Here is a 24,614-nt window from a genome sequence, read left to right as displayed (position 1 = left end):
AAGGTCATGAGTTCGAGCCCCACGTTGGGTGTAGAGATTAAATAAATAAAAATAAGTAAATAAATAAATAAATACTTTAAAAAATAATTGTAAGAAAATAAATAAAAGTGAAGGAAAGAGAAGCACGAGCCAGTTAAATAAAGGAAGCGAGTCCATGGAGACTCAGCCCTTGTTATGTGCTTGCCTGAAACTAACTGGTGGAAACTCAGGAGTCTGATGTCCGTCTTTGCCTCAGTAAAACCACAGGTAGCCTGCTAACTATCGTACATTTGTGCGCATCAGCAAGACAACCCAGTATTCCACTGAGATCACTGAGCCCCTCCCAAAAGTCGCCAAAGGTTCTTGGTCTTGTCACAAGAAGAATTCAAAGACAGACATGCAGCACAACGGACATGCAACACAAGCAGGAAGGTTTATTAAAAGGAAAAGTACGCTATTGAGATGTGAGCTCCAGCAAGCTCAAGAGAGAGAAAGACAGCTGTGTCCCTGGGGTTTGGGTTCCTATCTTTTATCGGCAGTTGGGAACTAGGGGGTAAAATATTCATTACTTGCAGCAGAGAAACAGGGTTTCGCACTTTTTCTTCCTAATATGGTCAGAGGTTTCCTGTTACGGCACACGCCTGCCATCTTGAGCCTGTCTGGTTTGATCTGGCTTCTTGTGGCATGCTGCCAGGACAGGGCCCTGACAGCTGGCCACAACTTCCTCCTTGCTGGCCTCCAGGTATCTTGTTTGAACCTAACTGCCTACTGTAACGCAGAAGAATCCTGACTAACCCAAGCCTCAAAGAGGGCCATTCTTGGAGACAGGGTTAAGGGACTTCCATTCATACACCAAAACTGAAGGACCTCTCACTCCATTCTTCTTTCTCTGTCTTTTAACACACATTTGCTGAATGCCAACCATGTTCAGGCTCAGGGCTAAGCAGAGCATGCAACTCTTGATCTCAGGGTTGTGAGTTCCAGCCCCATATTGGGTGTAGGGATTACTTATAAATAAAATATTTTTTTTAAGCAATAAAGTAATAAAATCTTTAAAAAAAAAAACTTTTACTGGGCATCTAGGGCTAAAATGGAGAATAAAAGAATCAGAATCCCTTTCCTCATGGAGTTCATAGTCCAACAGAGAAAACAGACCATACACTTAAGCAGTAAGAGTCCTCAGGATACAGAAAGTAGAGCGGGGCTGAGGGATTACATAAACTCCTTGCCCTGATCTACTTCCATTTCCACCTGTGATACTGTGACTTAAAATAAGAAAAATATATTTGGTTTTCATCTCCATTTCTGGCACAGAGCTCCTAAAACCCTTGGAATTTCCTAAGTGACAAGAGCAATAAAGGTGTCTTTTGCTATTCAAACCAAGGCCCTATGAGCCACCCTGGAGTTTCTGTTTATGTGGGGACTTTTGGAAAACCCCTAAGGATGGGAGCTGGTTGCTGGGGGAACCATCCAGGTGATCGGAGGACTGGAACTTTTAGCCCCACCCTCTCACCTCCGGGGAAGGAGTGAGGGGCTGGAGATTGAGTACAACCACCAATAACCAGTGATTTCATCCATCATATCTTTGTACTGAAAGTTCCATTGGGGCGCCTGGATGGCTCAGTCAGTTGAGCGGCCAGACTCTTGATCTCGGCCCAGGTCATGATCTCACAGTTCGTGACAGCGAGTGGAGCCTGCTTGGGACTCTTTGTCTCCCTCTCCCTGCCCTTCTCATGCACTCACTCTCTCTCTCTCTCTCTCTCTCATAAATAAAAAAACAAACAAACATTTTTTAAAAAGAAATTTCTTATCAAATATACTCACTAGTATTTTTTTTATATGTACACAAGACATATATTAAATTTTCTTTAAATAAATCAAAAGGAGGGGCATCATCTGGCTGGCTCAGTAGGTAAAGCATGGGACTCTTGATCTTGGGGTAGTAAGTTCATGTCCCATGTTGCATGTGGAGATTACTTAAAAATAAAATCTTTTTTTTTTTAATTTTTTTTTAACGTTTATTTATTTTTGAGACAGAGAGAGACAGAGCATGAACGGGGGAGGGTCAGAGAGAGGGAGACACAGAATCCGAAACAGGCTCCAGGCTCTGAGCTGTCAGCCCAGAGCCCGACGCGGGGCTCGAACTCACGGACCGCGAGACTATGACCTGAGCCGAAGTCGGACGCTTAACTGACCAAGCCACCCAGGCACCCCAAAAATAAAATCTTTAAAGGGGCACCTGGGTGGCTCAGTCAGTTAAGCATCTAACTTTGGCTCAGGGCATTATCCCACAGTTTGTGGGTTAGAGTCCCCGCATCGGGCTCTGCGTTGACAGCACGGAGCCTGCTTGAGATTCTCTTTCTCTCCCTCTCTCTGCCCCTTCTGTGCACTCTCTCTCTTTCTCTTGAAATCGATAAGTAAACTTAAAAAAATAAATAAGATCTTTAAAAATCAATCAATCAGTCAAAAAGAACTCTTTCAATAAGCATAAAATAAGAACTGTAAGTGATGAGAAAAATGGTTTCATTATTCCGGGGTCAATCAGAAACACAAGCTACACAACGCATTTCAGATGAGGACAATTAATATAGAGAATTTGTTGGGGGCACCTGGGTGGCTCAGTTGGTTAAGCATCCGGCTTTGGCTCAGGTCAAGATCTCACAGTTCATGGGTTCGAGCCCTGCGTCGGGCTCTGTGCTGACAGCTTCAGAGCCTAGAGCCTGCTTCGGATTTTCGGATTCTGTGTCTCCCTCTCTCTCTGCCCCTCCCCTGCTCATGCTTGCTCTCTCTCTCAAAAATAAATAAAACTTTATATATATACATATATGTGTGTGTATATATATATATATATATATATATATATATATATATGGAGAGAGAGAGATAATTTATAATATAGGCATTGAGGACCAAAAAGGCAAAGGGAACACAGAGATAACTCAGGGACAATATGTGCAAACCCAGCAGCATCCCTGCCACCTCGGGCCGGAACCCAGACCTCTGAAAAGGAGGCACGACTTGCCTAGTGTCGGTACCTCTCGAGGCATATGATGAATCCAGTTCTGAGGTCCCGAGGAAAGCTGGAGGCTGGAACCAACGGCTGCCGCCTGGGAGAGGAGCCAGTGCTCCGGACAGTAGTGAGAACGGGAAGCAAAGAGGAAGGAGCAAGTCCCTTCTCCCTCCTCCCGCCTTCTTGTTTCCCTCCAATGGCCCTGAGTGGCGGAAGCTGGCCAGCAGGCAAAGGCACGGTGTAGCTCACAGGTCTCCAGTGCTGTCATCACAAAGCACAATATGGCAGAGTGGATCTGGAGTGGAGAAACAAAGCTTAATAAGAAGCACAGCGGTGGTCTTGTTTCTTAGTGACACGTGAAATGATTGCGCAATGTGTATCTGATGGCCCCTTAGGGTCTCTGAAATAAGGGAGCTAAGCTATTAACATGGTGGCCATTGCAAGACCCAAACCACGAGTGATGGACAGAAGATGCGCTTAGTCCTCCCCAAACGCAACAGTCACGATGAGCAGTGCAGAGCGGGTACGTGGCTCCGCAGAGTGAGGGACTCAAACTCCTACCATTTTTCTCCACCATTTTCAACAAAGGACCTGAACACCGTGGTCCAAAGTAGTTACTCCAGCTCCAGCCGACACACCCACATTCCAACTAGAGAGAAAGGGATGGCGTGCCCCCATCCTTTTATTTACTGTTTTTTAATTACTTATTTATTTTAAGTAATCTCTACACCCAACATGGAGCTCGAACTCACGACCCCCAAATCAAGAGTCACACACTCCCCTGGCTGAGCCAGCCGGGTGGCCCCATGCCCCATCCTTTTAAAGCAGAGGCTGGCAAAGCAGAGGTTGGTGGTAACCCATGGGCCAAATCTGGCCTACTGCCTGTTTGTGTAAATAAAGTTTTATTGAGACCCAGACATGCTTATTCATCTACGCATAAAGTTCTGCCCCTGGCTTTCCTCTCTCCTGACCTTCCCATCACCTGAACCACTGAGTGGTCTGAACTCATTTGCTGATACTAGGTGTACTTTATTTTACTGCTTTCTAGAAGTTTCCAGCAACTTCAGCTAATTCTGATAACACCAGCTACCTTCCCAGTAGCCATTCCCTCACTGCTTGCAGGCTAGCAGCTTCCTGATTTTGTTCAGAGTGTATACAGCTAGAGGGGCTCAGGGAAGGTGGGCCCAGCTCCAGAGAGCGAACCCTGCCATGGGTCTAATCCATATCCCTTGGCCAGTTACTGGTTTAGAAGAGGCCGTGTCATCCACTACTGGTCAGGCAGAAGTAAGGAGGGTTTCAGGGAAAGATTGTCCTGCCTGATTTTTAAAAGCCACATCACGGGGGATGAGAAACCCACTTGCTTTGGGAGGATTTGATGGAAGGGTAGGACGCTTGCAGCCAGGAGAGCCACGCTGGAGGTGGGAGAAGGCCAAGAAAGTTGCAGAAAAGCTGACCCGGTGCCCTAACATCACTGAATCCTGAATTCATCACCTGAAACTACCTACGTTCAGACTTCTCATTTTATAGGGTAATAAATCTCTACCATTTAAGCCACTTTTGGGTAAGCATTCTGTTTCTTACAGCCAAACGCACCCTCTCTGAAATGTCCTTTAGCGTGCATGCCTACTATGCACACAGTGTGGGCCTACTATGTGCCAAGAATATTGGCATTTTTTTAAAACAATGGTTCAGGGTTTTTTTAACGTTTGTTTATTTTTGAGAGAGAGAGAGAGAGAGAGAGAGTGTGTAAGCGAGTGAGGGGTGGAAGGAGAGGGAGACACAGAATCTGAAGCAGCCTCCAGGCTCCAAGCTGTCAGCATAGAGCCCCACGCAGGCTGAAACCCACGAACCGCAAGATCATGACCTGAGCTGAAGTTAGACACTCAACTGAGCCACCCAGGCGCCCCAACAATGTTGGCATTTTAATGCTTACAATTGCATAAGATTTCAATTTTATACTCATTCTACACATTTAAAGAAACAAGGTCTAGGGGCGCCTGGGTGGCTCAGTTGGTTAAGCGCCCGACTTCAGCTCACGTTATTATGATCTCGTGGTCCGTGGGTTTGAGCCCCATGTCAGGCTCTGTGCTGACAGCTCAGAGCCTGGAGCCTGCTTCCGATTCTGTGTCTCCCTCTCTCTGCCCCTCCCCCACTCACTGTCTTTGTCTCTCTCAAAAAAAATAAACGTTTAAAAATTTAAAAAATATATATATAGGTATCATAGAGTTAGGATTTTTATTAAATCCAAAGGCTATTTTTACAGCATCGTATCCTGGCTCAAAAGAAGAAAAAAATATGTATCTTCTTACTCTTGGCGGGTGTCTCAGTCAGCTCTGGTGCCATTAACAAAATACCACAGACTGAGTGGCTTGCACAACAGACATTTAGGCCTCATAGTTATGGAGGCTGGAAATCCAAGATCAAGGGGCTGGTGGATTCAGTTCCTGGGGGAAGCCCTCTTTCTGACTTGTACATGGCCACCTTCTTGCTACCTTCTCATGTTCTCACATGGCAGAGAGAGAGAGAGAGAGCGAGCTCCGGTCTCTCTTCCTCTTCTTGTAAGTGTAAGGACACTGGTGCCATCATGGGGACCCGACTCTCATGACTGATCTAAATTTAATTATCCCTCAAAGGCCCCACCTCCAAACACCATCGCACTGGGGGTTAAGGCTTCAACATATGAATTCGGGGAGGACACAAACGTTCAGCCCACAACGGTGGGCTCTCTGCTTTACATACACATCAGTGGACTTTTGTGGTGGCTGAGAACAACTGTACCAGGCCCTGGACTCTAGAATACCTGTAAAATGGGGGCACCTGGGTGGCTCAGTCGGTTAGGCATACGGCTTCTGCTAAGTTCATGATTTCATGGTTCATGAGTTCGAGCCCCACGTCAGGCTCTGTGCTGACAGCTCAGAGCCTGGAACCTGCTTTGGATTCTGTGTCTCCCTCTCTCTCTCTGCCCCTCCCCCGCTCATGCTCTGTCTGTGTCTCAAAAATGAATAAACGTTTAAAAATTTCTTGAATAAAAAACACACAAATTATCCTCAAGATGGAAACTGAAAACAAAGGTACTCGAGGAGAAACACCTCTTGAAAACTCTATGAGCTTAGACCGTGGCCCGCTACCTCTCTCTTCGTTGACTTTTTTCTTAAGTGCCTCCCTCCAGCTATGAAATCCTCGGACATGTGGTCACTGAGATGCACCTGTCTCCCACACCTGTCCCCTGCCCAGTGGACCCGAGGGAGCTGGTGCGTCAGGGCCGTGCCCAGCTTGCCTGGTCCGCTGAGGAGACCGTGTGAACCACACTGCCACCGTGTGGACACTTCTGCTGACAACGGCTGCTGAGAACCGTTGCTGCCCCGCTCGGCCACCAGCTGGGTTAGAGCCCCATGTTGCATTTCGATGGCCTAGACTAACTGGCTGGTCTGTAGGGATTGGTGGGTGGGAAGAAGAAGCAGACTTGAGTCAGATCAGATCCTTGCTAGGGGCAATATAGCACTTGTAAGCTTCTATCTATCTCCTATTGTTTGGGGGACCCTGGACAAACCACTTAGCCCCCATGTGCCTCATTAGGGGGCACAGACGGGGACTCACAGGGTTGTAGGATTGAGTGGATACGTGTAAGGTGCTTAGAACAGCATCAGGTGTTGCGTAACTCTTCAGTATATCAACAGCTTTCAAACCCTCTGACCACGACCCACAGTAAGAAACACATTGTATATCACAACCTAGGACACACAGACCTAGACATAACACCAACAACTGTTCCAGTCTTTCCTGCAATCTCCCGGCCCCCTATGGGGAAGGCATAATTCTTCCCATTTCTCAGATGAGAAGCCTGAGGCCAAGAGGTGAAGTAACTGTGGGATGAGGATAAACAGGACTGGTCCTCCTTCGGAATTCAAAATGTGAACTGAGCAGGGACATTGGCCTTTCAGAAAATGCAGTGCAAAGGAGGGATAGGATTAGGAGGCGACTGGAAGAGAAAGTGCTGGAGCTTCAGAAACAACAGAAGTGAAAACGGACGAGGGGGAAGCTCCCCAGCCAGACGGCATCTGGAACTAGCAACACAGCTGGACCAAGGGATGCTGACCTCAGGTGCTCCCACCGTGGATTACCACTGTTGGCTCCAGCCCTGGGCACGGGCAGAGGCAAAAGCGAGAGATCAGACAGGGCAGGGAGGGCCACACCTGCCCGTGGCTCTCACCTGGCCCCCTGCCTGTGGTGGACAATCTATTGAAAGTGGAAGGCTGACACAGCTGGTGATGGCCAGGGGTTGTGGGTCTCTTCCAAAGATTCCCTCACCCACCCCAGAGGACGTGCACGCCAGGGGAGTGAGGGAGCGAACCTGTCAACCGCACAGAGAACAAACAGCGTACTATGGCCAAGACGAAGGGGAAACAAACAAACAACAAAAAACATGGCAGCGATTTGGGAAGGGTATAATGGAGCCACGTGATATGGTGGAGACAATGGGATTTGGGGTAAGAAGGTGTGATTTGTACTCCTGCTATCTGTTCATGGGACAAATAATCACGGAGCACCTGCTATCATGCACCAGGCCCGGAGATAAGCCATGGAGAGACAGATGGACCCTTTGGGAGCTGACAGTACAGTGAGGAGTGAGGAACAAAGAACAGACAATATTTTGTAGTTTCCGCACCAGTAGCCCGATCCCCACCGCTCTGGTCTGTGATCGCTGCACTTTGGGGAACTGTGCATCCCCCTCGTAGCTTTGCTCAGTGTCCGTGGTATCTTTGCGGACTTCCCAACCCCAGAGTAAGTTTTTCTGCCAAAATGAGAGGTTCTTGGTGCCTTCTAGACTTTCCACACCTCCCAACGTGGGAGGATTGTGAAACTTTCCACAAGACTGCTTCCCTGGCCTCTCCATCCTTCTGGTGTTGGTTTTTCTGGGTTTGACACAAGCCCACGAGATGTCCTCCAAAGCCTCTGACGGTCTACCCATCTCCTCTCCAGCCCACTTTAGTTAGACTGCATCACTGTGAGGCCACCAGCCCTTTCGTCTGAATTCTGTGAATCTCCACCCGGCCTGCCTGTGGGTGGAACCTGGACGGTACTGTCACCCTCCTGTCATCTCCCCCCACATCCCGGGCACTGGCTGTTTTCTGTGAAACTGGGAGTGAACACGTTCGGCTTTGAACTGGCCCTGAGGAAATGGGTCAGGAGTTGTGTGGGCAAGAGGGAAGGCTGAGAGCCATTGGAAGACTAAGAATGAATTTTGTTTTCGATTTTTTATTTTTAAGTAATCTCTATACCCATCTCTATCTCACAACCCTGTGATCTAGAGTCACCTGCTCCTCCAGCTGAGCCAGCAGGGTGTCCCGAATTTTTTTTTCTTTTTAACATCTTTCTGTATTAGTAATAAATGCAGTGGAGACAAAACAGACAGTAACAATACAGAGTGCTGAGTGTGGTGGCTGATGTACAGAGGCACAGGGGCTGTGGAAGGTCGAAGAAGGGCATCTCCCCCGCTAGAGAAAGCTCAGGAAAGGGTCTCCAGAGATGATGCCTAGTCTCTCCCTTGGAGAGTAGAGGACAGCGCCTTCCAGTCATAGAGCAACTACAAAATCCAGGGACGGGAGCGACATTTAAGCACACTCTGGAGCTGTATGGGATTCCCAGTGGCTGGACTAGACTGAAACGGAGGTGTAAGAAGGGGCTGTGCCAATTTACCTGCCTTGTGACCTTGAGCAAGTCACGTAACCTTTCTATAAACCGCTCCCTGAGATATCCAAAGACAGTGTTTAATAAACATCTATCGAACATCCTCGGAGTCAGGCACTGTATCAGATTGGTGGGCAGATGGAGTCAAACAAAAGCTACAAATTCCTACTCTCAGGAAGCATAAAGTCTAGGGGGAGAGGCAGACACCCACAATGTGTTACATAAGAGTTTCGAACAAAGCACTACAGAGAAGGAAACAATTACTGCTGCTCGGAGAAGTGATGAGTAGGTGTTCCGCCAAGGGGAGAGAGAAAAGATCATTTAAATTAAGCATAAGGCAAGGAGGAGGGAAAAGGCAGTGATGTATTCATAGACCCGCCAGGCCACGAGTGGTTGTAATGTAAGGTACAGGGTACGAGGGGGAGAGACAAGAGATGGCTGTGACTCCAGCCTGGGCCACACAGATACTTAGCCCCTGTTGTCCAGGCCAGCGACGGTGGGTGCGAAAGGAAGGCCCAGGCTCAAACAAGTTCACGGGTCCCCACACCTTACCCGGGGCCTCAAAAGCAGGCCGAGTACCACCACCACCTGACATCTTGTCCAAGCCCAGTTCCCCAGCAACTCCGGAGACAGGCTTGAACCACGCCAGCCTTTCATGTCACGTATTGGGAAACCGAAGCCCCCCGGGCCAGGGTGACTTGTCCAAAACCACAAGCGGGTACAGTTGCGTGTGAAAGACAAGGGCCACAAAGCGTCCTCTTTACTCCCAGTCGGGGTCTTTTGCCCCTAACCGGCACTTCCGCCTTCAAAGAGTTTAGCTGCCTCATCTGTAAAAAGGAGGAAAAGAATCTCCCGCACCTGTAATTTTCGGAAGACACTGAGGCAAAGGGGTGGCGGGTGGAGGAGTCTGCAAAACCCGGAACCACGCCTCCCTCCCGCCCTTTCGCCCTCGGGTAACTCCCTCAAGCTCCCACCTCCTTCCTCCTCCTCTTCTTCCGGACCCTCCTCGAAGGCCCGCCTGCCTTTTTCCGGCCCCTCCCCGAGGGCCGCCCCTCTTCCGGTCTTTCCTCAAGGACCCGCCCCCTCTTCCGGTCACTCCCCCCCCCCCCGAGGGCCCGCCCCTTCCCCCGGTTTTCCCTCCCAAGGACCAGCCCCCTCTTCCGTTGTCACTTCCCGAGAACACCTCTCTTCCGGTCCCTAACTGAGGCTCCACCCCTTCCGCTGTGCCGTCGTCCGTCATCCCCATTGGTGGAAAATCCAAGCCGCCCTCGAGTTGCGGAGAGCCGTCCTCCAGGTTGTCTGTCCCCGGAAGTGATGCTCGAAAGGCCCTCCCCCGAGGAAGTGACGGCAGGAGTGCCCTTGACTGACGGGGAGGGCCGGGCTGTGCATCCCTCCGCTCGCGCTGCAGGGAGGTAGGAGGCTCGTGGGGGTGGCTCTAGGTGGTGTCGCGGCGGAGGCAAGCTCCGGGTCTGTTCCTGCGCTGGCCGGCGGCCGACCGGGCGAAGGCCCCGGGCGGGGGGACCTGTCCTCCGGAGGGCCGGGATCCCCGGCGGCGTCCGATTCCCCAGAGTCCCTCAACGCATGTCCCTTCTTTTTTATTCCCCCCCACACACTCCGGGTCCGGAACCTCTTGGTTCCCCCCACCTTGAATTGTTGCGATTCCTCTTTTCTGATCCTTTGATAACTCCCTTGTGCCTTAATTTCCCGTTAGAACACTCATTAAAATGAGTAATAAAGAATCTGCAGACGGCCTTGGGTTCCAGTGTTGACTCTCATTTAATAGGTTACTTTGGGCGTGTCACAATTTACCTGAGCTTCGGACTCCCTATCTGTAGTGTGAGCAGTACTGTAGAAACTTCCTCCTGGGTGATCTGGGAGAACTAAGGCCCCCTTGGCCCTTGGCAGGTTCTCCATGAATATATGTTCCTCCCTCCCTTCTGTTATAATTCTGAATATCCTGATTTCTCTTTTGTCATCAGCCCAATTTCCGAGTCGTGTTATATGACTCCTGCTTTTTGATTTTCATTCTTCACTTACCTCTATTCTAGAAATCGTTTTTTTTTTTAGGTTTATTTATTTTGAGAAGGAGAGAGACAGAGAGAGAGAGAGCATGCGCCCGCGAGCGGGGAAGGGGCAGAGAAAAAGAATCCCAAGCAGGCTCAGCACTGTCAGCCTCGAACCTGTCAGAACTTGAACCCATGAACCGTGAGATCATGACCTGAGCGGCAACCAAGAGAGTTGGTCACTTAAACACTGAGCCACCCAGGCGCCCCCTCCTCTAGAAATCTTACATATCATTTCCTGGAATTCTTCCGGCCCTGAATGTGGAGCCCCCCAGTTCTCCCCAAATACCTTTCTTTTCCTGCAGTGTTGACTTCTCGAACTGTTCCTGCCTCTTTCCCTCACAGATGGCTCAGCGACTTCTCCTGAGGAGGTTCCTGGCCTCCATCATCTCCAGGAAACCGCCTCAGGGTCGGTGGGCACCCCTCACCTCCAGGGCCGTGCGGTGCAGTCCTGGTGACCTCACAGTAACACCCAACCAAGCCCGGTCAATATACACCACCAGAGTCTGCACAACGACCTTTAATATCCAGGATGGACCTGACTTTCAAGACCGAGTTGTCAACAGTGAAACACCAGTGGTTGTGGATTTTCACGCACAGTGAGTCCCAGGGGTCAGCAGAAGACTGGGGTGTTGCTCGGTCAGGTATTTACTGAGTACCTGCTGTGTCTCGTACCATGTTCGATGCTTCTCAGATGTAGTCTCCTTACAAAGGCTGGTAAGACCCAGTCCCTGCCATCAAAGATTGAGTGCAGTCTGGTAAGACACACACTAGTAAACAGTCCTCAAAGCTCCCTGTCATTGGTGCTGAGAAACACTCACGTTCTGTATCTCGCTGCCCAAATGGCTGAGTCCCCTTCAGCTTGGACCAAAGCAGGAAAAATAGGGACCATCCCATCATCTGGTTTGTGGGGTGTATATCAATTCCTGGCCCTGCGGATAGGTTGATGTTTAACATCTTGCCGCCCAAACTGGGAAGGGCTGGCAAAAAGTTATCAGGGTCCCCACAGTGATATCCCAGCACGCAGGGGACGGGCAGGGTTTTCTTTCCAGTGCTGTACAAGTGTGTTTTAGGGAGACTTAAATGCCTCTAGCCTTCTAATTGTTAGCTTGGCCTTCTCATTTCCAGACTTTGGGTCCTAAGCAGCCACCTGGCTACCAAAGAACTGGACAGACCTGACATAGCCTGAGTTACAAGCTGGGAGGCCTTCCGGACAAACGTCAGGCAGATTGTTTTGCCTTCTTTCCCACTCTCTCTGACTCACCACATTGCCTTGGTCAGGCCGTGTGACCTCCTTGTGCCTCCCTTTCTTCTCACAATAGGAGATAAGCTCTTGCAGACTGGGTTTTTAGGTGTTGTGAGTTCCTTAATTGAAATCTCCGAAGGGAAAGCGTTTTCAAGGCTGAGCATAAAATAGGGGTCATCAGCCAGGGGTTCGTGGAAGGCGGAGCTTTCTACCTCCCCTGTATAGTGAGCACTCCAGAGAGGACTTCCCAAATGAGTGATAAATGGGATGATGCCTCATTTCCTTCGACGAGGAAGTAAGACAGTGAGCTTGTTCATTCAGCGCCTGGCACTGTCCCTAGTGCTCCGGAGATGACAGCCTGTTCCCAAAGAGCTCACCACCCGAAGGGGAACAGCTGTGATCGGTACCGTGCTAGCACTTGACGCGGGGCCTGAGGGGTCCCAGGATAACCAGGGCTGGAGGAAGACATTTGGAACACAACCTCGGGTTGCAATTCCCGTGCGCCGCTCGCCAGATCTGGGACCACGCACATGTTCCTTAGCTTGTGTGCTCCTCAGTTTCTTAGGAAGGCGTGTTCTTTTCCTTTGTGGGGCTGAGGGTTCTAGGTGGTAAACGCTGAGAAGGCCCTGGCGCAGTGACTAGCATGTCGTAGAAGCTCCCTAGCCACAGGTCTGTCCTCCCTGTAGTTGTGGGTCCATGAAGCATCTAGAGTAACCCTGCAGCTTACAGAGTATGTTTATTCATGTTGCCTTAGTAGATTTCTCGTCGCTGCTTGGAGAGACATGGTCTCTCTTTCTCAAAAGAGGAAACTGAGGCCCCAGAACAGTGAGCTGATAGGTGAGGAGTCTTTGTTGGAACCCAAACCTTTTAACTTCACATCTCATATTTTTTTCTGTGACAGTGCAATTCTCTTATATCTATTGAAATAACCCTTATAAGAGTCTTCTGATGAAGACTGTGATTTAGAAGCCCGGGACCCCTGGAAATTCCCCCGCTGCAGAGTTCCGGCTTTATCATTTGACCTGTTGACATTACAAGTTAATATTCAAACACTGTAAACGGAGCTAATAAGGGCAAAAGGCCCCTCAGAAAGATGTGGGTCAAGGGAAGTTTCTGGGGAGGCAGTAAATCGATTGCTGAGCACTCTTGTGACTGGATGCTTCCTTTCTCCCCTTCTGAGGTGGTGTGGCCCGTGCAAGATCCTGGGGCCAAGGTTAGAGAAGGTGGTGGCCAAGCAGCATGGAAAAGTGGTGATGGCCAAGGTGGACATTGACGACCACACAGACCTCGCCCTAGAATATGAGGTATGAATCGGCAGGGGATTGCCACAGTGCAGCTGGTGTGAGGGGTGTTTGGGCCCTAGGATAGCAGGTGCGGGACACATCTTGGGGACCACCAGGCAGCCAGGAAGAAGTGTCTCGGTTTTTCCTAGAGCTCTCAGGAATTCAGAGCCCTTTGCAGATGTGACTCTGTTGACCCTCTGAGCCGCTTGTCTGTCTACCCACCTTTAGGAAGTGGAGTGTATGATCCAAAACACCAGGTTATTGTCTGAGTCCTGGGGCACTGACGCACTCCTTCGTTCATGTTTTCATCCACGCACATATTCCGTCAGCCGTCGTTCGGGAGCCGCGCAGTGAGCCAGGCATCCGTGATTCTGGCACAAAGAAGATGAACACCTTGTGTCCAGCACCCCTAGTCTAGCCTAGCAAGAGAACAACAGGTAGACAGGTCATTTCAGCGTACGGTGAGAGGTGCTGACAGCAGAGGTGCACAAAGGAAGAAGGGACTGATTGTTGGGGTCGGGGGAGGGAATGCTTCCGTTTTGGGGGACCTCTGACTGGGGCCATGAAGGATGCGCAGAGAAGAAAGGCCAAGAGCACAGCACACACGGAGACAGGGTAGTCTAATGCATTTGGTTGGTCTCTGTGTGCATTTAACAGATGTGTGTTCAGAGTCTCTTAAATGCCAGGTGCTGTTACTTGGTTGTCGATATGACAATGAACAAAGCTAACCCCCTCCCCGCCCCCAAAAAAGGGGATCAGCACACTTTTTCTCTAAAGGACCAGGTGGAACATACTCGAAGCTCTATAGGGCATTGGTCTCTATTGCAAAAACTCAACTGCCATTGAAAGCAGCCAGGGACAGTGCAGAAACAAATGGGCATACTTGTATGCCAGTAAAACTTTATTTACACAAACAGGCAGCAGGCTGGGTCTGGCCTATGGGATCCCTGCTTTAGGTAATAAGTGCTGTGGAAACAAATCAAGAAAATGAGGTGGGGCTGAACATGGGGCTGGGGAGGGTTTCTCTTTTTTTTAATGTTTACTCATCTGAGACAGAGTGTGAGTGGGGGAGGGGCAGGGAGAGAGGGAGACACGAAATCCAAAGCAGGCTCCAGGCTGCCATCTATCAGCACAGAGCCCAGCGTGGGGCTCGAACCCACAAGCTGTGAGATCATGACCTGAGCTGAAGTCGGACGCTTAACCGACTGAGCCACCCAGGCGCCCCATGGGAGGGTTTCATTTTGGAAAGGGTGTGGGGGCACCTGGCTCGAAAGAATATGTGACCCTTGATCCTAGGGTCATGAGTCCAAGCCCCATGTCGGGTGTGGAGCTTACTTTTTAAAAAATAAATAAAAATAGAAATAAGTAAATAAAAAATAAAAGGGTGGGTTAGGGAAGGTCTCTGAGAAGCTGACATCCGAGCAAAGACCTGGAGGGAGGAAGGAAATGAAGCAAGCAGCTCTTTGGAAGAGTAATCTGAGGCAGAGCAGACATCAAATGCAAAGGCCCTGGGGTCAGGGTGAGCACAGTTTGCTCACAGAATAGCAGTGCCTGTGTGCCGGGAGCAGGAAATGAGTGGGGTGTGGGGGCATCTTCTGGGCCTCAGAGACCACAACAGCTGGAGAAAGGGGAGAGATGTACTGCGGCTGGATGGCCAGCGTGGGGAACTGAGCAGAGAGTGAGAGCACAGGCCACTGGGGGAGTTGACTGTGGCCAGACGGGAAGGGGTGCTGATCGAGTTTGTAAGTCCAGGCTCAGCGCCCCCCCCCCGCCCCCGCCCGAGCCCAGCTCAAGTAGAGATGCCGCCTCCAGCCAGTCCCCAAGGGGACGGGGATGCGCATAGGCTGGCTGCCGGCTGCACTGGGGTGGCAGTGATCCCCCCGCCAGGAAATCAGGCTGCCCCAACCAGAGGGAAAGGAAATAGATGCCGGGCAGGCAAAGCCACCGATGGTCACTGCAGATGAGTGAGGGGGTGTAGGACTGCCTGTGGCGCTGAGTGACTGAGGGCGCCTTACGAGGGCTGGCGCAGGGGAGAGGGATGAGTTACTACTTTGATGTTCTGTTTTGTCTTTTTTTTTTTTTTTTTTTTTTTTTTTTTTTAAGTAAACGACGTCCCTATTTGGGGCCCGAACTCACAACCCTGAGATCAAGAGTGGCATGCTCTACTGACCGAGCCAGCCAGGCATCCCAAGTTGCTGTGTTTGAAAGCTCTCTCACGGAGCGTTCAGTCAAGGGGGTACTTACTGGCCATTCAGATGCCCCTACCTTTCTCCTACTTGTCCGTCCCTCCCCCAAGGCCCGCGGCAGCTGTGGGGGTGAGCTGAGGGCTGGAGCTCCCAGGACATTCCCAGGGCGAGGGGCGGGCATAAGATGTCTTCGGCTAACTCCTGCCGCCATGCCAATCAGCCTCAGCCAGTAGAACTTTTTAGCAGACATGCCCTCAGCGCCAGCCATGTTCCAGGAACCGTGGTTAACCGGTACAGATGTGAAGAAGAATAATCCGGTTCCTGCCAACAGGGTGCCCCCCGGGTGGTGAGGTTCCCAAGACCACCCCCACCTGCATTCCAGGGAGCCTGGTGGTTAGGGCTGGGCACTGAGGTCCTGTGGTCAAGCCTGGAAAGTGTATGTGGACTTGGGTCCTCTTGTAGGACCTTCTCGCTCCTCCCTCTGTCCACTGTCCAGATCTCGTGGGTCACATCAGCTGGTCCCAGCCTCCTTGTTTTGCCAAGCCCTGTTTTGCCAAGGTCACTGCAGGGCTGAGGAAGCTCCAACAGGGACTTTCCTGACCCCCTTTCCTTCCTTCCTTCACACCTGTTCTTTTGGAGGAGAGCCAGAGGACGAAGACGTTTCAGCTGAGAGATCCAGGGTACCTCCCGGGACAGCTTCCTCCTTTTCCAAGTGTTGGATGAACATGTGGTAGAAACTACTTTAAATGGTGTTCAGGGAGGGGCGCCTGGCTGCTCAGTCCACAGAGCATGTGGCTCTTAATCTCAGGGTCCTGAGTTCAAGTTCCACGTTGGGCTTGGAGCCTACTTTAAAAAAAGGGAAAAAAAATTGTTTTCAGGGAATTTGGTCCCTCTCTCCAGGCTTTCCTGAACCTCCCCTCGTGCCCAGCACATGCCCTCGGGGCAAGTCTCCTCCCTCAGGCACCACACTTCTGCTTCGCTCAGCTGACCACCCCGGACCCCCACGGTCTCCCAAAGGACAGGAAAGGGAAAGACTCGGGGCTTCGGTAGTTTTAGGGTACCCCCCCCCCCCCCACCACCCGATCGTGCACTGCCCTGGCTTGGCCAGACGAAAAGCTCTCTGCTCTCCGTCTCCTCGTCCCGGCTGCCTGGCTGGGCATTCCGTACAGACCTTGCCAGCTACTGGGGGCAGAGAGTGGATCCAGATGTGGACCCTCGAAGCTTTATGCTTTCCTCTGGCTTCACACTTGGAGCTGTTACTCTTTTATTTTCTCCTCGTATGGAGAAGGCCCTTTAAAAAGCATTAGGAAAACAGCCAAGCAGTTAATCGGGGAAAGTCAGCTGTCATCTTACTGCCCCAGATACAACTACTGTCACCATCTTGGGTGGTGTTTTAAACTCGTTTAAGGTTTCATTTGAATTATTTTTCCTTTTAATGTTTCGTATAACCCCATAGTTTACTGAGTATTACTATTTCATATTATTATGAATACGTAGCTAGAAGCGATCGTTACCGTATCTCCCCGCTCTGCAAGTATTCTCAATCAGTGCTTCGCAAACATGAATACGATCTGGGATGTTGCTTAAAAGCAGATTCTGATTCAGTAGGTGTAGGAAGAGCCCAAGATTCTGCTCTTCCGACCAGCTTCTAGGTGAGCACTGCCAGCAGCGTGGAAACAAACATCGAGAAGCAAAAGTTGGAAAGTCCTATGCTGACCTTCTGGGGGCGTGCAGGGGTCCCACCAGATGGTGTCCATCTCGTGGGTCTTGACAATGTACACGCATCCGCCATTACAGTTGTGTGCAGAATAGCGTCACCGTCTTACAAATCCCCCCGGGTTCCACCTTTTCCTTTTTTTGCCTCCTCCCCTGGTGCCCCTGACGACCACTGATCTTTTTTACTGTCCCCATAGTTTTGCCTTTTCCAGAACGTCATAGAGTTGGATTTGAGTTTTTCAATAATAGCTTTGTCCCAGAACCCTCCCGTGTCCAAAGGCTTCTCATTTGAAACGTGGAGTGTGACACCACCGGGAGCTTCCCAGGCTGGAGGCTGCCCAGCTGCCCGTTCATCCTCGCCCTGCTGGGACCCGGTAGCTCTTAGGCCAAGGGATGGCTCAGCTTGATCACAGACAGCAAAGTCAGACGGATCCCGCGACAGATCCCAGCTCCCGCCCTTCCTCATTCAGCGCTTGTGCCTCTGTCTTCTCTTCAGAGCGACCCCACCTCGAGGCAAGAATTTATGAGGTAGCCTACGCAAGCGGTTGGTGTCATTCCTGACCCTTAAAGGAGCCCCCAGTAGGTAGCAGCCTCGGTGACAGTGGTCTTTTCCTTTGCATCAGTTCTGCAGTTAGCTGAGGAGGAGGTGGCCAGCCTCCTGTGACATCTAGCGCTGTGTCTGTCCCTCAGTAGGTCCTCACAGGTGGAGGAGGTTGGGGGGGGAGAAGGGGGAGACTGAGCAGGGACACCGAGCTCAGTCGCACAGGGCGAGCCACTGGGCTGCAGCTTGGTGGGGACGGACCACACACACACCCCACCCTACCCTGAATTCTCAGGTCATCGGGTCCAGCCTGGAAGGCTCCCGGTGGTGTCACAGAGCAGGAGGAGAAGCAGTGCGTCTTCGCACATCTGTTCATCTCTCTCCTGGCCCCTCGGTCCCTTCAGAGCTGCCAGAGTTGGGAGGGAAGCAGCATTCTTGGTCCGCCACGGCCCCTCTTGCACTTGGATCACATTCTGCAGGCGTGTGCCAAGGACCTGTGCACTTCCATTTAAGGCCGGGTTTACAAGCACCAGCCCCTCCTGATTTGTGAGCCAAACTCCGGATCCGCAAAGCCACCTCAGGGGAGGGAAGTCCCATCACACCCCAGGTACCACAGCAGTGTCCCGGAAAAAACCGGCTTCCCGCAAGCCCGTTGCTCTGTGCGCCTGTGCGATTTGGACTCACGCTTGGAAGAATGCCCTTGGTCAGTAATGACCAGGCCTCGGAGTGTCTGCGGTACAGCTGACCGCAGTGTGGCTGTGCGCGTGCGTGCACGCATGTGAACACACAGGTGTGATCGTGGTGGGACTCGTGAAGTTCTTGGAAACTGAGTCCCCTCCAGGCCCCACAGTGAGCGTCGTCCCGAGAGGACACGCGAAAGCAATCAGACTACTTCTCGTACGATGACACACAGCTTATTTATTTATTTAGAGAGTGAGAGAGTACACGCGGGCAGGGGAGAGGCAGCGAGCAGGAGACAGAATCCTAAGCAGGCTCTGAGCTGCCAGCACAGAGCCCGATGCGGGGCTTGAACGCTCAAACCGAGAGAGATCATGACCTAAGCCGAAACTGGGAGTCAGATGCTTAGCCCACTGAGCCTCACTTAGCCCCTGACACACAGCTTTTATATTGGTTGAAGAAACGGGAGGGGAGGGGATGCAGTTAGTGAGGGCTTGAGCCTGGTGCCTCCGTTGAATGGCTGGATTTGAGGCGCCCTAGCTGCCCTCGCAGGCCACTAGAGGGCGCATAAGACCATAGCTCTGGGGGTGCGTGGCTGGCTCAGTCAGCGAAGTGTGGAACTTTTGATCTCTGGGGTTGTGAGTTCAAGCCCCCGCGTTGGGTGTAGAGATTACTTAAGATAAAACCTTGGGGCGCCTGGGTGGCTCCGACCTCAGCTCAGGTCACGATCCAGCAGTTCGTGAGTTTGAGCCCCGCGTCAGGCTCTCTGCTGTCCGCACGGAGCCCACTTCAGATCCTCCTCTGTCCCCCTCTGTCTGTCCCTCTCCTGCTCACCCTCTCTCAAAAATAAGCAAACGTTTAGAAATACATATTTTAAATTAAATTAAGTTAAAATTAAATCGTTTGGGGCACCTGGGCGGCTCAGTCGGTTAAGCATCTGACTCCTGATCTCCGCTCAGGTGTTGATCTCAGGGTCGTGACTTGAGGCCCTGCGTTGGGCTCCAGCCTGGGGATGGAGCCTACGTGTTCCACGCGTGCACACGCGCACCCCAAACGACTGGGTGTGCGGCCCGGCCGGAGCAAGTTTCTCTGGGCCCTGCCTGTGCCTGGAGACCATAAGAGCCACATTCCGGACCTTTGTACTTCGTGCCACCTCCCCTGCCACAGTCGTGAACGACAAGGACGGGAGCCAGTGGTCGGGCCACGGGCAGTGGCACGCGTGGTCAGCCCCCTGCCGGATGGGTCTGAGGAGCATATCAGCTGCCACCGCGTCAGCCCCAGGACAGCCCTCAAAAGGGCCGGGAGGGACTAACCGGAATAGGGACTTTGTCGTATTACCTGCCGCGTTTGTCCACCCAGAGCCAGTTAGCGGAGGTCAGGGTCTGCCACACAGTCGGGAGCGAGTGGTAGCACCGCCCGAGGTATGAGCTCGGGCCGCTGTGGCCTGCGGTTCTCTTGTAAGTGACCCGCGCACGGTGTGAACGTTCTAACCCCGAAGTCTGGTTTCCCGAGATGACTCACGGGCAGGATGCGCTCAGAATCCCGAAGACGGGGTGTGTTTGTGTAAATTGCTGTTGTTACTTTGTAGTTAACATGTGTAAGAAAAGTCTGTTTATCTTGTTCTGTGTATCCATTTTTTAAAAAAATGTCTACAAACGTCAGGCAGGGAGCCCAGGCGGCAGAAAATGCTAGATGCCAGAGTGCAGCGGGCCTCATTGACATGCCGTGTAATCTGCACAGGTCCCCCGAGGGAACTTGAGAAAATGCTTCACAGGCCAAGAATGTTGCCCCCGACCCCCCTAATAAGTAAACATCGGATCGTGTGTAGCCGAGCCCCTCCTCCCACGCTGTCCAGTCGGAGTCCGTGAGTTTCTGGACCCTGCTAACCGGCCACGGCAGCGAGCCGACGTGGCTCCTGCGGTAGACTTTTCTGCCATGCTCTCTGCAGCCACCATTTGTTGAGCGCCACTGCATACCAGGCCCTCTGCCAGGTCCTAACACTCGATGTGCCTGCCAGGCGCAGGGCACCATGTGCATTATCCCACGCAGCCCCCAAGCCCAGCACGAGTGCCGCCGGTGGCTCCGTTCTGCCGATGAGGACACGGAGACAGTGATGAAGTGGCTCCCCCAGAGCGGCCGCTTCCAGAGCCTGAGCTCCTGACCACTCAGCTTTGCATCTGGATCGTTTGTCCTAAACCTTCAAGGGAGATCCTTTGGTCCCCGTTTGACAGAAGAGGGCACCGGGGCCGTGGAGGTGGCGCGGCCTACCCGCGAGGGGCCAAGCCAGGCCACGGACCCCAGTCTCTGGGTCTTCCCTCCTCGGGAAGCTTCTCCGGGCTCCTCAGCCACGCCCCGCCCCCAGCCCCGGCCTGCAGCTGCACGGACGGGTTATTTTCATCTCTCCTGTCATTGCAGCCAAACCACTGGGCCAGTGAGTCAGTCGTGCGGTTGGGGGAGGAAGGGGACCGCGGGGAGCCTGCAGTGGAAAAGTCTCCCCGGCGGGTGAACCTCCGGGCCCCGCAGGACCCCTGCACCAAGAGGAGGGGCCGCGCCCGCCGCCTGGGCCGTCAGTGCCCCGTGGGAGCCACCGGCCTTCTCCACAAAGGCTTGGGAGTGGCGGTCGAGAGTTCACCTCCCCTTGTCTCCTGCACCCAGGTGTCCGCCGTGCCGACCGTGCTGGCCATCAAGAACGGGGATGTGGTGGACAAGTTCGTGGGCATCAAGGACGAGGACCAGCTGGAGGCCTTCCTGAAGAAGCTGATTGGCTGACACGCAGGGAAGAATCCTGGTGGCCCTTGCCCACCTGGGCCCCGGGGTTCCAGGAGGATCCCCACTACAGCTCAGACCTTCTGTGCTGGCCCTTCCTGCCTCCTCCCTTCTGTCCAGCCCCTGTGGACCCGTGCTTTGGAGACCAGGCCCCCAAACCCTGGGAGCCTCCGGGGCTTCCGGGCCGGCTGACTGCCACTGACCTGGGGACAGCCGTCTTCCCGCCCACTCTCTCTTGTCTGCTCCCACCAGGGCTCGCCTCAGTTCCCCCAGGATGCTGAAGAGAGCCCCAGGCCAGCCAGCCCGCGGTGCGCCGGGCCAATGGCGGCCGCGTGTCCCTGGCCCCTTCCGATCTGCACCCCGGTGCCTGGCCCATCTGCCTCCTGCAGTTTTTCTTCCCTGCTGCTGTTTTGTAAAAAAGAAGAAGGAAAGAAGAAACCCAAACAAGTGAGAGTAATATATAATTCTCTCATTTTTTGTAGGTCTGTAATAAAGAACTTTATGTGATCCCTTCTACCTCCTGCTGTGAAGAACAGACCCTGGGCCCCACACTAAATTACCCTGTAGCCACCACCCCCCACCAAAGAGCCACCTTCCTTCCTTCCCAGGCACGAGGGCGGAGAACATGCACTGGGCAGAGGGAGGGGGGAGTCAGGCCCCTGCCTCTGGAAGCCTCACTGTGAACAAACGGGACCAATAAAACCAGGGTTTGCTCTGTCGACAGCTTCTGTTCTGTCTGGGCTCCAGGAGCACTTGTGTCCCCTTCCCAGGCTGGCCTGCTGTCCCTGCTTCCTCTGACTCTCCGCCACCCTCTTGCCCTTGGCCAGCCTCTCCTGTTACTAACAGTGCTGTCAGTCGTGGCCGCTGTCCCGGTGCCACCTTCACACACAAGGCAAGAGGGCGCTTCCTGTCCCGTTATGCAGATAAGGACATGGGCTCATAGGGCGCAGAGCCCGGGTTTGTACCCAGGCGTGGTTGCCCCTGGAGCCTGGGCTCTTAAAGCCGATCCCCTGGATGCTTCTAGCGCTTCCGTCTCTGCCAACAGGCACAGGGCCACTCCCGCGGCAAGCCTGGCCCCCTGAGGGAGCTGGACTGGCTGTTCCCTGTGTGTGCCACAGGACCTCCTCCGCCTCGGCCAGCCTCTCCGCCCCTTCCTGTTCCCGGCTCCCCTCGGCCCGCGGAGCAAGGTGCCAGCCCAGAACGCCCGCCCTCTATCTCCCTCCTGGGGCCAAACAGCCCTTAGGCTCAGTTGCCCAGCCAAGGCGCCGGCATCCTGGGAGCCGTGGGCGCTCAACACCGGGGGTACCCTTGCCCTCGGCCGTGGGGTGCCGTGACCACTCCTGTGTGCTTTGTCCTCGATGGCTCTCGTGTGCCTATTGAAACCGTGTGAGCACCACCTGGGGAAGGCCGCTGTGGTGGAGGCAGGAGAGCCGGGCCGCCCCGGGAGCGGCCAGAACCACAGACCGGGACCTGTCACAGGCGTGCGGAGGCCAGATAAACCAGCACCTGGCAGTAGCGGAAGGAGGCCAAGGGCCGCGGGGCAATGGGCAGTAGCAGCCAGTGCCCGGAGGGCGCTCACGGGGCGCCGGGCCTCGTTCTGGGCTCCTGACCCCTCGGTGGCTGCACAGGGTTAGCGTCCTCGTCAACATTCCCTTTTACACGTGGGACCGACTCAGAGGTTGAGGCCCTTGTCCAAGATCACGAAGCCCACGGGCCCCTGGGCCAGGGATCGAGGCGGGGCAGGCTGCACCTGTACCTCTCCTGTCATCCTCCAGAATGTAGCGTATGATCTGAGTCCCACAGCCCACGGGGCAGACGGGCCGGGCGGCGGCTCACTTTACAGAAGAGGCGCTGATGCAGACATTGAATAACTTGCACAGACGCCCGGTGAGTAAGGTGGGGGCGGGCAGGGCTCGGAGTTCAGGGTCGGGGCGCCGTGACTCCCGCGCCCGGGCCCCTCCCCGCGTGCCCCGCTGCCACTCCTTAAAAGGCACCCTCTGCCAAGCACTTTCCACACTCATTACCTCACTCCATTCCTCTCTCGTGAGGCAAGCACTATTCCCAAATTACAAGTGCAAAAGCCAGTTCGGAGAAATTGACTTACCCAAGGTCATGTCTAAAAAGTGATTATGCTGGGGCACCTGGGTGGCTTGGTCGGTCAAGCGTCCGACTTCAGCTCAGGTCATGATCTCGCGGTCCGTGAGTTCGAGCCCCGCGTCGGGCTCTGGGCTGATGGCTCAGAGCCTGGAGCCTGCTTCCGATTCTGTGTCTCCCTCTCTCTCTGCCCCTCCCCTGTTCATGCTCTGTCTCTCTCTGTCTCAAAAATAAATAAAATGTTAAAAAAAAAAAAAAAAGTGATGATGCCACTTGTGAACCCGGGTGGGGGTCCGGCCTCTCCACCCCCAGCAGGTGTGAAAGGCTGGCGAAGGCCTCGGGGCCTGGGGGGCGAGGCCTCTGCACTGCCCCGAGCTCCCTCTCCTTAAAAGGTGTGCCGCGGCGGGAGGTGAGCCGGTGGCCTCGGCCATCCCAGGCTGGCAGGCTGTGCCGGTGCGGCTGTTCAGGCCATGAGTCACTGGCTGCGAGCACAGAACCCTCAGGGTGATCCCATTTGACTCATTCCACAGCGCTGACCTCACCGGGACGCTGCTGGCTCTGCATCATGGCCCCCGCTCTTGCCCTTCTGGGTGCCTCATCGGGCTCCCGGGCTCCGGGGATTGGCGGTGCAGCTACAGGGCCCGGTGGTCCCGCTGCGGGGCAGGGGGGACCGGAGCACGCCCTCAGAAGCACACACGCCCTCCGGGAAGGCGGGCACGGCCACGTGCATTTGGGGCCCCCCAGACGTCCCAGGGGCGGCATCTATACGTGCATCCTCCCGATGCCTGAGGTCAGGGACGGAAGCTCGTTTGTCGTGCTGTCCGCGTGTTCTCCGCTACAATCCCCTGCGCTCCCTGCCAGGCCGAGTTCTCCCCATTTCTCAGAGGAGGAGACTGAGGCCGGAGTGATGGCCGTGGAATGGCTGAGCCAGCAGGAGGGCGCGCCATCAGAGCGCGCATTTGGATGGGGAAGGAAACCGACCGTGCCCTCCAGAAGCTCGCAGAGCAAGGGGCTGCGGGCCACCCCGGAAGTCTCCCTCGGAGGGGCACCGGGAGGGTGACTTACCCAGGTCACAGCCCATTTGCGATAGGGACGTGAGGCCAAGGGCCCTGACCTCGGCCAGCCCTAACATGAAAATGAGTCACAGCCTTTCCTTCCCTGGGCTTCGGGAGAGGTGGGGAGCACGCCGTGGCTCTGAGGAGGCCAGTCTCTGGAGCCGGGACCAGTCAGGTCAAGGGGATGTTGACCGTGCTGCCGCTGCCCTTCCCGGCAGTCCCTGCCCAGGGCGAGGGGCTCAGCCCCTGCCCCAGACCCCCCGGGGGAAAGTTTCTCCGGAAGGTGAAGGCAGTTCTGGCCAGGCCGCC

General features: G+C 53.6%; 1 protein-coding gene across 2 annotated transcripts; it reads left to right on the top strand.

The window, feature by feature from the left end:
- Positions 1-9,958: 9,958 nt before the first annotated feature.
- Positions 9,959-21,875, top strand: TXN2 (thioredoxin 2). Of its 2 annotated transcripts, XM_042947692.1 has the most exons (5): positions 9,959-10,089; positions 11,086-11,339; positions 13,167-13,290; positions 21,046-21,166; positions 21,639-21,875. In XM_042947692.1, exons 2-4 carry the CDS (start codon positions 11,086-11,088, stop codon positions 21,157-21,159), a joined length of 492 nt encoding a protein of 163 aa, XP_042803626.1. In that variant the 5' UTR covers positions 9,959-10,089; the 3' UTR covers positions 21,160-21,166; positions 21,639-21,875. The 2 variants fall into 2 exon arrangements, with proteins under 2 accessions (XP_042803626.1, XP_042803625.1); XM_042947691.1 differs by having other exon boundaries at positions 21,046-21,875.
- The last annotated feature ends 2,739 nt before the right edge of the window (positions 21,876-24,614 follow it).

The sequence above is a fragment of the Panthera leo genome, chromosome B4 (genome assembly GCF_018350215.1).
Source record: "Panthera leo isolate Ple1 chromosome B4, P.leo_Ple1_pat1.1, whole genome shotgun sequence".
In the NCBI taxonomy this organism is placed as follows: Eukaryota; Metazoa; Chordata; class Mammalia; order Carnivora; family Felidae; genus Panthera; species Panthera leo.
Note: the sequence above shows the minus strand (reverse complement) of the source record. Positions and strands in the feature narration are given on the sequence as shown.